The 12,967-nt window shown below is 40.7% G+C and overlaps 1 protein-coding gene across 1 annotated transcript in view; it reads right to left on the reverse strand.

Annotated features, from left to right (window-relative positions):
* LOC137591655 (gamma-aminobutyric acid receptor subunit gamma-3-like) overlaps positions 1–12,308 on the reverse strand; it is a 34,685-nt gene extending 22,377 nt beyond the window's left edge. The window contains exon 1 of the mRNA XM_068309793.1: positions 12,231–12,308. Coding sequence (XP_068165894.1) covers positions 12,231–12,239 — 9 coding nt within the window. The 5' untranslated portion in view covers positions 12,240–12,308. The remainder of the gene's footprint in view (positions 1–12,230) is intronic.
* Positions 12,309–12,967: the final 659 nt, after the last annotated feature.

A 12,967-nucleotide genomic window follows, 5' to 3' on the forward strand; every position in this document is an offset into this window, starting at 1 on the left:
AATACATACAATTTTAAAACTTCCTATGCCTTTTAAAACCACATATTTAAACTACATCATGTGAACCAAAACACCACGATTTCACTGAGTGTCGCTCATTCCTGACCTTTTCTAAAAACAGACAGACCAGGCTTGACCTTCCTAATACATCCGTCACGAGAGTCCCCCCCCGCCCGCCGCCGTTGGTTTTTGTGACCTTTGCACAATTATGGCGAGCCATACTGACAGTGACAGCAAACCTGAAAGCGCTATATGTAATTCCTGTTGCAGATTAACTCGCACTCCCCATCCCCAAATGGCCTTTTGAGGACTACACCTACAAGACAAGGCACTGGAGCAGGTCCATTATTCATGGACATTATGCAAAACAATGAAACCGAGTGTTGGGGAGATATCTTGACGGAAATTAACTACGGAAGCCTCCATTATTCTCACAAGGGAATCTACTTCAAAGTCAGAGCATGAGGGTGTTAAAGAGGAAGTCCATTACTCACATCTACCGACAAAAACAATGAAGCACAGACCTGTGGGTGAGTTAATCAAGGGTGACTTGTATTTATTCTCTACTGGGAGAATTCAACACAAAAACTGTGGGACTGGGAGCAAGTTCATTATTTAGACTATAAATATTTTATTTCATGCCTTAAAATATTCAGAATGTGATAAACTATGTCCCACCCCCCCCTCCCCTGTCCCTTACTAAGTTTCTCACAGCGGGGCGGTAGGTACAAAGAGTGCTAGGGAACCGTCATGTGATCAAAAGTGAATCATGGCGTTGTGTGTGTGTTTTGTTTTTTTTTAGCAAATCTGATTCATCATCAGCTACAAAAGAGGTGACGGTGATGGCGGGGACGGAGAAATGTTTCACAGATAAACCCGTTTTGTTTTATTCCCAGTTATATATTTTAAATCACATCAAACAAGCAGCAGAAATCCATAGGACCAAGAAAAAAATAAAAAAATAAAAAAATAGAACCGCTTTGGCCCTGTTGTCTTCGGGAACGCAAATACATCTCCGAATCTGATAACATAAAAATCCATTATTAAAGCCGAATGATGTTGACAGCAAAACACGTCTGGCTGAAATTAATAAGCCAGACTCCAACAGCGTCAAAACAAATAAAGTCCTCCTTATCTAACCCTCATCATTTTTGCATGGGAGTATCGCTCCTCACCAATTACAGACATCACTCAGCCACGTTTTTTTCCACATCCGTGTACCAAAACATGTCTCCCCGAGGGGGGCAGATATCCTATCTCTTCAATAAAGACTCCTCCTGAACACAAGAGTGCGAATCTTTGCAGTCAGTGAACCAGAAATTTTGCTCGGAAAGTTTCGGGAAGCAAATCCACAATTAAAGCACTTCTACAGGAGCGTTGATTAGAATCAGACATGTCTTGTTTACAACTGGTGTCACCTCTCTGGACCTGATGTTGGATCTGGGGGCGTGAATACACAAAAACTATTGTGTATTTTAGTGTTAGTGAAAAAAATTATTGAAAAAATGAAAAAAAAAAATGAAAAATGTATTTAAAAAATTATAAAAAAATATTTTAAAAATGTTAAATTAAATAAAATTAACTTGAATTATAATTAAAATTAAATTAGTGTTGTCTTTCTGGGTATTAAGTCTGGTTTTTGCTATTTGCACTCTGCATGTCCTTTTTGTGCACCAATGGTGCTTTGTGTGCCTTCAATTGCCCCTTGGGAAACCAATAAAGTTTTTTGAATTGAATTGAACACAAAGCTAAACCTGAAGCCCTTTGACCCCTGAAAAGACTTCTATGGATACATTATCGGATATTGATGATGATCAGACTTTTGTCACACGGTGTTGTATCCTCTCCTCTGATGCTGGTTTTCTTAATGAATTTCACAAAAGTCGCTCCAGCCCTCCGTGGATCTTCCTTCTTTAAACCTCCCTCATAATGGACCTGCTTCACTGCTGATTAAGGAGGAATCAGCGAGAGTCCTAAATACGGCCGAGCATTCGCCTCCAAGTGAAAGGAATCTCGAACTTAAGCACAGATCACTGACTAATGTGTTTCTTCAGGCAAGACTGATGCTGCATAGTTGGAATAAATATTTATAAGTGAAATATTTATATCTCCCAGACCTTGGTAAACTGGTGACTGGACTATATTTTTTTAAATTCCTTGTGAGGAAGAAGTGTTTGATTTCTCCAATGCTGTCTGATTCTGCATCCACTGTGAAAAACATTTCAAATTTACAGTTTTGAATTCTTCACCCACAATGCAACGCTGTCCTACAGGCAGCCTCACGTTGACGATGACAAACGCCACCGTTCAACCACCGCTTTGGGGGGTGGCCGTGAACTTCTGTCACATTTTTCGAAGAAACAAAACTGTGTTTTGTACCTGAGGAGACGATTGGCATTTTAAAAGACTGTGTGTGTGTGTGTGTGTGTGTGTGTGTGTGTGTGTGTGTGTCGCTTCACAAACACGCTTTTGTCTCCTTCATGCCTCAGAATCAAATTTAAAAAAAAAAAACTGGAATAAACAAAAGGAAATGATTGGCGTGGCTGCTTGTTTCCTGGTCGTCTGGTGGAGAAGGAAGCGTCGTAAAATGAAAAACTGACGGCTGTGTTTGCTTCACCGAACATCCGGCCTGAGGTGGAACCAACACCTGCGCCCCCCCAACCCCCACCCCCACCCTCATCTGACTTGGATCAGTCCGGCGGTACCAGCACCAGCAGGAGTGAGAAAAGTTTCTTAGGATTAATTTAGATGTAGATTCGAGCTCTAAAGTGATGCTAAAGTTTACAGGAGTGTAAGCAAGGCTTCAGCTGCTTCAGCATCAATCAATAACAAATAAATCATATTAATTAAAAAAAAATTGGACACATTGGTAATGGATCGTGTTTTCCATCTTCCGAAACCGTGAGGTGTGCCACGCATCAAGACCACAAAAAAAAAAATGTGTGCTGCACTTTTTAGTTGCTAGGCAACCACTGAAAGTCACATCCGAACACAGACAAACCCCTCTTTTTTTATTTTTCTTCTATTTATAGACGTGCAGTTTGTTATAGTATTCATAATGGGGTTTTTTCGTTTGATGATGCATGATGGATGATACGTAATGAGCGTTTGGTTGGTCCGGTGTGGGCGGGTGAGGGGCCGGTCTGCTCCGGATGGTTCCACCTGTAGATTAGCGTCTCGGTCAGGAGAGGTCTGCACCACCTGAGTCATGAATTTGTGTGTTTTACTTGTTAGGCTTTGTGATGGTAATTTCACCAACGCCTGGAGGAGATGTCTGAGATGGAAAAAGTTATGGGAATGTAATATCTGGGAGATTTTAGTGTGGATCTGGTATACAAAAAAAAAATAAAAAAAAAATAAAAAATCACACCATCAGGAACAGGAGTTGGATTTTTCATAATTAATTTCGCCGTTTTCGGTTTCACAAACATTTCTCTGGAGGTGCGGACAGACAAACACGGGAACGTGAGAATGAACGATATCTGGTTTCTCACGAGGGCGAGAGAAAAATGATAAGGGCAAATGATAAAAACTGATAGATGAGAGGGAAAAGTCGTCATGGAGACGGATGTGCAAACAAAATCTTTGGTGGATGTCAGCCAATCAATACGATATTCAGACTAGTCCCCAATTAGATTTGATGGAGACTGTAAGATGATGTCATGGTTACATAAGGCTGCAGCTGCAGGTTGTGCTCTTGCATACATATGATGCACACATTTTTTGTGTGTATCTTTTGTCTTTTTTTTAAAAATGCTTTTATAGCTCGGATTTCATCGGGGAGCATCCTCAGGAGGACACCGACTCTGCAACTATTTCAGAGAACGTCTAAAGCGGACGATTTTGTAAAACAGTCAAACATTTAGAGGCTTTTTGTCGGTGGAGGTGAGAATTAATAAAGAGATAAATATCGATTCGAGTTCTGTGAGATGATAAAAACTCTTTTTGCAACACTGTCCGATATTCCACTAATATATGAATATTTCTACACAATAAAGTCTTCAGTTGACTTCGACTTTGAAAGATAAACACTTTCTGACCGCATTTAATACATTTCTCTAATAATATTAATAATAATAATGACATTTCTGCAGCGCCTTTCTCCAATCCAAGGACGCTTTACGACGACAAATCTAAGCAAGGTCAAAAACAATGTCTGAATAAACCCCGAACTAAACCTGAACTTTGTCAATTTGAAAGACGCGCATCAGCAAAAGTTTTAAAAAAATGCAGAGATGGAGAGAGAGATGGAGTTCAATTGGCTGTAAAGCTATGTGAAAAAGTCCGTTTTTTCTGTTGCTGAATAGACGTTTTATTCAGATCGATCAGAAAATAAATTTCAAATAGGAAAAGAGGCCTGTGCTTTCAATGTCAGATAGAAATCATACGTTTAAATCCACATAAGAAAGCTGAAAAAAGCGTGAGCGAAGTAAAATGTACGTAAAGCGTGTCTCGAAGCGTCTGGAGAACGTTTAGCGTCCCTTTACAGACATTATGAAACAAACAAAAAAAGAGGAAAAGTATTTGACGTCAAACCCGAAAAGGTTGCACTTCCCTCCAGAGCGAGAAAGAAATGTGACAAGAGGAGCGATATTTCCGGAGTGGCCTCTTTTTCAACAGGTGTCACCCTTTCATACAAAGGTCACCTGTGACTGTTACGTAAGCGGAGAGGTGTGTGTGTGTGTGTGTGTGTGTGTGTGTGTGATCTTTTCTAATTACATCACGCCGCTGCTCGCACTTGGTTTCTCTTGATAAAGCCCTTTAATTCTTCAGAATTAAACATGGCTTTATTAAAGCATCGTGGGATGCCCCAACCTGAGCGCACATCTTCACGCAATGAAACTGCATTAAAAAGCATTTAAATGTGATATTTGACATTTGGATGAACAACAGATTCTCTTCAGATTGCAGAAACGTTTCCACCTGATTCCTCTCAGCAGATTTTCAAAGATTCTACATTAACGCCAAAGAGTTAGAAGGTCGTTTATTTCCTCACAGGCGAAGGAAAGAGTCACGTTGTGAATTACAACCGAGTAAAACAACTGAAGGACGTTCATAAGGACCGTATTCATGATCAAGCTCTTATGGGATGTGGAGTATCATCACAAAACGATGCCTTTGTGCCCACGAGCTGTTCTCACTGTGTGGCGTTCAAATGCTCTTCAGGCGGATTAAGTTTTGGTCATTTTCAGAGCCGGTTCCCTCTCTGTTGTGATGTTTCTCACATGTTGTTTATCTGAGCTCTCACAGCAGCGCATTTTAACACGATGCAGCAAACCTGAGTATCAAACAGCATATGTTTGAATTTAAATACAACTTTTACTGCTTTATTTACTCGATATAAGCGGCCCAGCAGCAGCAGGAAATAAACAAGTTGTCTTAAAGTGTTGATTTTTTTTTTTTTGTCCCTCCCCCCCATCCGTACTTGCAATTTGAAGAGGTAGCCATGTTTTTAAATGAATTAGAATTAGGGAAGTTGCTTCAAAGCCGCATTAAGCGAGATTTTTATGCAAAAGCACACCTGTTATATCAACCTTAATTACAAAAGTGGCGCTGCAGGATATGGAGCATCCCATCGCTGATTGAGACGACCACGTTTTACCTCGTCTGTCATCCAGCGGCGCCGTTTTAGAGTTCAAGCTTCAGATCGAAACGTGATAAAATAGAATTCCAAAACAAAAAGGAGAGACTCGGAGTTCTGGTTCATTTTCGATCTAACGAGGATGATGGCGTTATTCTTTATCAAGATGGGATTTAATTTGCATTTTACTTATTCAAATCAAAGGAAATAAAGAAACCGATGAGTTCAAATGTGCATTCCCCCCCCCCCCAGCTCTAGTATTTCAAAGAGCTACCAATTTGGGAAGACGGGGTCTGCTCACAGTATTCAAGTTTACTTTAAACATTTTATTAATATGTTTTTATCCACAAATCAGGGAAATTAACCACAAACTGCCACAAAATGTTCTGAATATATTTGTATTTTTCCATGTTGCCATGAGAACCAAAACTTTCTTTTAATATATTGTTTTCTTCTTCTTTCCAGTGTTTCATTTTGCATTGAAAAACAAATTAAATGAAAGAATTCCTTGTCTGCAGGAGTGACGATTTGCTTCTTCAGAGTCCAGGTCCGCAGCTGCACATCAATGATGGACGTCCTTCATTTCCCAGGATCATAAGGATAAAACGTTTGACCCGATGATAACGACGTGGTCTTGGAATTCTTCCCGACTGATTTTTGCATGATGAAAAAAAAAAAAAAATTATATTAAATCTAAATTACAGACGACCAGCTCCAAAAAAAAAAAAAAAGCTCTTAGACAAAAAAATAATAAAACGCTTTCAAAATAAGAGACTTTCAAAATAATTAGCTCTGATTGCTCTGTCGATGCGTGGACACTGCTAAACGTAAAAATGAAAAAGTGAATTGACATCACATCGATCGCAGCAAATTGCTATAATGACGGCTGAAGAGCCGCGACCTGTTTCGTGTTGCGGATCGCTAATAACATCTTTTAAATGCACGTGCTGACTAATGGATGCAGGAGCTCTGTGCCAGACTAAGGGCTGAGCTGAATCGATGGTGCACCAATGAGAACAACAATATGTCCTCTTCATCTCTGACTCATCATCCCCCTGTTTGACTTTTTTCTGTTAATGATGGATGGAGAAATGAGCTCCATGGTCTACATGTCTGGGGCCCCCAAGCGTCGCTAATTTAGTTAGCTTACCTTTGCAAAGGACAAGCTTGATTGAGTGGACAAGTGGAGAACATGAATAGTTATTAGGGTGTATTCAATATGTTCCATCAGATGAGAGTCCAAAGCAGAAAATAAAAGCATAAAAGTAATAATCAAAATCACAAACATCATCAGAGATACACGGCGTGTTTTATCTGGAGCACAGCTATCTTATCCACAATAAGATAGCTGCCAATAATGACAAAAACAAACATGAAAAGACTGATCGATGTAAAAGTTAAAATAGCATCAATATACAGCTTGTAATAAAGCAAAATAAAAGGATAAAATACGAGGGGAATATTGTGCTTAAATCTGGAATCAATTACAAAAATAAATTGTAATTCTGTTGATTTTTCAGGCACAAAAGAAGGAGACGCAGGCTGTAATCATGTTTACTCTGCTGCATTTTCAAAGAGTGTATACAAAACACAGCTCTCTCTCTCTCTCACACACACACACACACACACACGCACATTATACAGACACGCTGATGCTTTGAAATATTGCATCTGTCAAACATGAGTGTTTAGTCTTTGCTGGGGTTTGACATCTCTTCAAAGATTATTCACACAAACACATTTGTCTGGACTGATGTAGATGGCTGTCTGTAATGGAGGCATCAATCCCCTCCCACTCAGAAGGCGAGTCCAGACTGTCACGCTCGGCGAAAAGCGCAGAGACGCGTTTCATGCAAAAAAAAAAAAAAAACAAAGTCGAGATAACGTTGGTAATGAGAGCGGATGACAGAAGACTTCATTATTTATAAGGCGACATGGTGGAATTTGAAGTGGTCTGTAATAAAGTGAACAAAAAGTCATCGGATTTGCATAATTTACACCAAATAAAACATTTCTTAACATTAATTAATGTTTTGATTGCTGTCATGCATTTCCATGCAGAGGAAGCGGTTTTTTTTGGATTCGAACACATCCATATTTGGACATGCCAAACTCACTGGGACAAAACCATGAGTTGCCTTGTCTCTGATTGGATGTAAAAATTTCTTGTCTCATTTTACTGTAAATTACACTATTTAAAAAAAAAAAAAAAGTACATTAAGCATAATTGAAGATGACTTAAAATATTTTATGCAATATTTTAATTGAAAAAATAAAACTGGTGAGAATTGGAGTTTTCGAGACCTCTTTGCGTCGCCCCCTGCTGGTCATTACAAAGAATGTTTATGTATTTGTTGTCTAATAGATCATCTTTGGTTTCAGTTTTCTACACTGTTGTGTGAAAACATGTATGGAAATATAAAGGCGAGCGTTCTCCTCATTATCAGACATATTTTCCTCAAGTCTGTCCTCACATAGCGTCTGGAATGTTCCAACAGCTCCCTTCACAACTTGTCACCTCTAATCTCATCAGTCACTCCACCTCGGAAGAGAGTCGACATCTTTACATCATCTCACCCTTATTTTGCCACTAAGAGATAAATGACCAATCAAGCCTTGAGGCTTTTCCAGTTGAACATGTTCATAAATAGATAATTGTATATTTTCTCGGTGAATATGATGAAAGGCCGAGCTGCGATGGAGCCTCAGAGAGCCGGCCAACACTTCGACGCAGGTGAAAATGATCTGCTTTGACACGTGTGAGTCCGCCGAGTCTACGCTGATGTTTGAAGAAAGCATTTTTAATCTCTGGCCGATGGCTTCAAGGACATGCGGTGGCTGCGGTCCAGATAAACTGGCTCTGGGCCCGTCTGCTAAATAATTTTAAAATAAATTGCAACCGAGAGGAAACCACTTTTCCATAGGATAAGTCGCTTTTAATGTGTTGAATTTTGGTGTTTCTTCACACGTGGGATTGGGATTGACAATCAGTGGAAAATCCTGGCTTGTTCTCAGGGAATCTGTTAATTTCCTACACAGAACAGGTAGTCCTAATAATTGTCACGCCGCGGTTGATATGCCGACGAGCTCCATAGCGGCACGACAAAATGAAGATGCCACCCCCTCAGCGGCGGCTGGGGCGTAGATGACATGAACATAGTGTAGACGTCAAAGTGTTTCCATCTTTGTCGGTCAAATTTACCGTCTCTGTTATCTGACTCCCCCAGCACCGGCTGTAATAGCCCGTCTCTTTCGCCCTGACTTTAATGCCACTAATGCTTTTTAATCACTCAACCATTCATCACAGTATGTCCTAAATTACCATCAGCTTCATTTAGCATTGCATCATCCCAGCCAGTGTCCATTACCGTTACGACAAATGAGGAAAGATAATGTGTTTCGTTCTTAAGCAAGGGTGGAGGGGTGGGGAGAAAGTTCTTGGGAGTTTGGTCGCCGACGACGACGTCACGGCGACGGATCCGATAGGCCGCAGGGATTTGACCTGTTTTTTTTTTTTTTTTCATGTGGAAGTTACACACAAAGATAGGAAGGGAGCCAACAGGATAAATGGAGGTCTAATGACGGCAAAACGACGGACTGCACTCAAGCAATGCAGCGCAAGAGTGGATGTGGTCATTTAGGAGGATGGGAAGAAAAAAAAAAAAAAAAAAAGTCCAGGCCGAGACCAGGAGGAATCGCCGCTTCTCTCATGGACATCAGCGAAATCTCCGCTGAGAAGTGGAGAGGGGAAGAAAAACACAGTCAGACAGAGATAAGTGACTTTGAGCTAATTCCAGTCCAGTCAGTCCTGGCGGCGACTAGGGGTGGGGGGGGGGGTTCACATTCTACTGACCGGCCTCCATCGGCTCTGACAGGGCGAAGACAATCGTTTGAACTAGAATAACAACACTAGACTGTCACAGCGAGGTCCGCTTCTCCTCCCAAATAAAGTCTGGGCAACCGCCGACCGCCACACCAGTGGGGGAGGCACAGAGAGGCCCTGAGAGCACTGAATAAGTCAGGGGTAACCATCAAGGGGGAAATTATACTGATGTATTTGTGTTGCAGAGGGAAAAATACCAGCACCATCCCCACTGATTGCATCTCGGAAGCTGTGGTTCTCCCAGAGGAGCTGGCCGGTCTGGTCCCGGCTCCTCGAGGAGATTTATATTACAAACTTTGACCTTTGACATGGGAAATTTTCCCAAAAGCTTAAAGAACGTGTTTCCCTTTGCAGGAAACCTGCGGTACAGTCTCGGGTGAAAAGAACCCACATTGAGCGCAAACACTAGTTTGTGGACAAGATGCTACAAACTGGATCTTCAACCCACCGTCCCGTCAGAAGACATCGAGAAAATTAATTCCAAGTCGACGTTATGAATGATGGAAACTTATATACATGATTGAACATTCATGGGAAGAAAAGCAACAATAAAAGCATTTGTATGCCTTTTCAACAAGGAAGTATTACACCATATTACTTGTAGGATATTATGGTTTTCAAATCTTATTCACGACTTTCTCTCTCATATACCGAATTTGAGTCACGAAACAGTTACCATATGTCGCTATGCAGATGACACGCTCTTTTACATTCACCTCTGTCTGCTTATACTCAAGCGAATAAAACCGCTTTTCATCTGCGACGTGAAAGTTATTGATTACATCCATTCGTAATACATCACCCAACTGGATAAAGGTTCTTATCTACAATGGCAATTACGACTTCAGCTTCGCTGAAGTAACGATTTAGTGGAGTGTAATCTTATGTCTGGTCAGTTTTCCACATTTTGGTTGATTTTTGAAGATATCCCTCCAGCTCTTCACCTGGAATCTGGTGTTTACTGGTGCAGACAGTCCTGCTATTTGATGCCAGCTTCCCGGTGGCTTTACTTTGTAAGGATATCAATTTTATCAGCTTTTGTAGGCGTGTGTGGACTGATGCCTTTTGTGGGCAGCCACATGATACACGGCATCCTCCGGGAACGAAGCCATCACGTTTAAATTAAACCTCAGCAGCCTTTCATTTACTGTCTGGATCAGCCTGTCACAGGATGTGAGGTCAGACTGGAGGCTAAAAACGTAGCGACCAGGTTAGATTAGCTATCTCCCTCCCGTTTCTTCCCTGTCTGAGTCACGGCGTATCAAAGGGGCTTGAAGGTGTGTGTTGTGTTTGTGTGCTTCATCTGAATTCACACCTTCACATCCGTCTGGGTTTGTGGGGAGGTGTGTGTGTGTGTGTGCAATGAAACAATCAGAAAATAACACAATAATAGTTACTTTTTGTCTTCATTAAATGCCAAGCTCGCTTTCCAGAGTGGGGGGGGGGGGCGACCTTCAACACAAACACTGTAACTTTAACTGTCAAACAATTAAAAGTATTTGCCCTGAGTGTCGGATTGGATAATGAGTGCAGAAACACACACAACGTGGACTCACAACACGGCAATACTCATGGAACAAATTTAATTTCATGACAACCATTTTAATTGGGAGTTCTCTAAACTTGTATTGCCGTTATTTAGCCGCAATTTTTGTTATTTTATTATTCTGGCTGCAATTTATTTTAGTATAGTACATAGCTTATTATCATTTTTAAACTTGATTCATTTGTAATAAATTTGTAATAGAATGTTTATTTATTCTTACGCATTTATTTTGTATTCTTAATCAGAATATACAGCAGCTCTGTGTGTTTGCACTCGTTTAAAAAATGCATTCAAAAAGTTTTATCGGAATAAGCCAGGCCCCATTTCATACCATTTTGTTTTAAACTGCGCCGACTGTGGATGTAATAATAATAAATGTAAATAATAATAATAATAATAATGACATTAACTGCTGCACTTCAGTTCATGCAATCATGTGTTATTCTTTTTTAATGTAATTTTAAATGAGAAGCAGCGCTCTCGAATAACATACTAAAAAAAAAACTAAACCGCTTCTGTATCTGGAAATATTAAAATGCTGTCAGGCAACAGGAACAAGTTCAGAGATAAAACGCTTTCATTATTGCGTCTATCTCATTTAATGTCTGCAAAGCAATAAATTTATGATGATTTGAGAGAGGATTTTCCAGCTGCTGTTAAATGGGCTCTTTTCATTGTTCTAGTCTGACTTAATTCAAGGCCAAACAGACGTCTTAAGCTCCCCGTCTTCACAAAAGAACGAATTTATCCATTACAGCTCGTCAAGCTTTCAAGTTTAGAACTACTCTTACAGCTTCTGATCAGACATTTTATATTGAAATACGTATCGATCCCGGGTTCTGAAGTTACTCCAAAATGATTTTTCCTTCCCGTCACTCTTTGTTTGTAGGAAGGTGCCGCGAGAAGAACGGGTTACTAAATCAAATTAAAAGAAAAACTTGTTCTGCTGACTCTGAGACATGTAAGTCAATAGGGAAGAGCTTTCACAGCAGACGTTCCTGTTATTCTTCTGGGGTTTTTAAACTCATTTGCTTAATCCGAGATGATCCATCGGATCTGAACAAAAAGCATTCGCACCTGCCTTTCTTGGCTTCCTGCGGCACAGCTGTGGCGGCCCACATAACCTCTGAATGCAGCGTGAGTAATGGCAGCGTTCATGCATGATGACTGTAATGTCGGACAATAGCCAAACATGGAGAGGGTAAAACGCTTTAACTCACCATATCCATGGATGACACAGGCCCGATGCTGTTGACATATATGCCCACATCGATGACTGTCGGTTTCACTGAAAGAACCAGAAGGACGGAGAGTGAGTGACGCAGGTTGCACAAAACTGTAGGGGGGGGGGGCACACACATGGAATTTATACACGCAGTTATTCCATTTTATTTTCCATTCATCAGAGTTTTCCCGACAGCGGAGTGTCGTGTACATCTCAACCTGCCCATGTGATCGTGCCCTTTTGAAACTTCCATTGTTGCTTCCTGGAGCAGTTACCATGGCAATTAACAGTGGTACATTGGATCATGGCTAGTTTTTGCTTGGCAACAACATCAGAATTGGGTAGGAGAAGTACAGACTGCAGCATTAGAACCAGCTGAGAGAAACGCTGCGACAAACTAAAACACACAAAGGAGCTGTGGGTGTTTCTGGTGGAACAAAAGGAACAAAATGCTCACGTATGAAGTTACTTAAAGATATATGTGAAAACCATTTGAACCCCAGCCTTTAAATAACGGGCTAAGGGGAGTGAAATCTATTTGATGATGTCATTTAAATCCATCGGAACAAGTTTCGGAAAATATTTCCCATGCACCATTAGCCTCTCACACTCCTCACACCACAGGAAGCTGTGGCTAAAAAGAGCCACTCTTCACTTCTTTGATAGCACATAAGAGACGCACATAGGTGAACGCTGTTATCCGTTTATAATGCAACCACTGCAGGGCCTCTT

Source organism: Antennarius striatus, chromosome 24, assembly GCF_040054535.1.
Source record: "Antennarius striatus isolate MH-2024 chromosome 24, ASM4005453v1, whole genome shotgun sequence".
Classification (NCBI taxonomy): Eukaryota; Metazoa; Chordata; class Actinopteri; order Lophiiformes; family Antennariidae; genus Antennarius; species Antennarius striatus.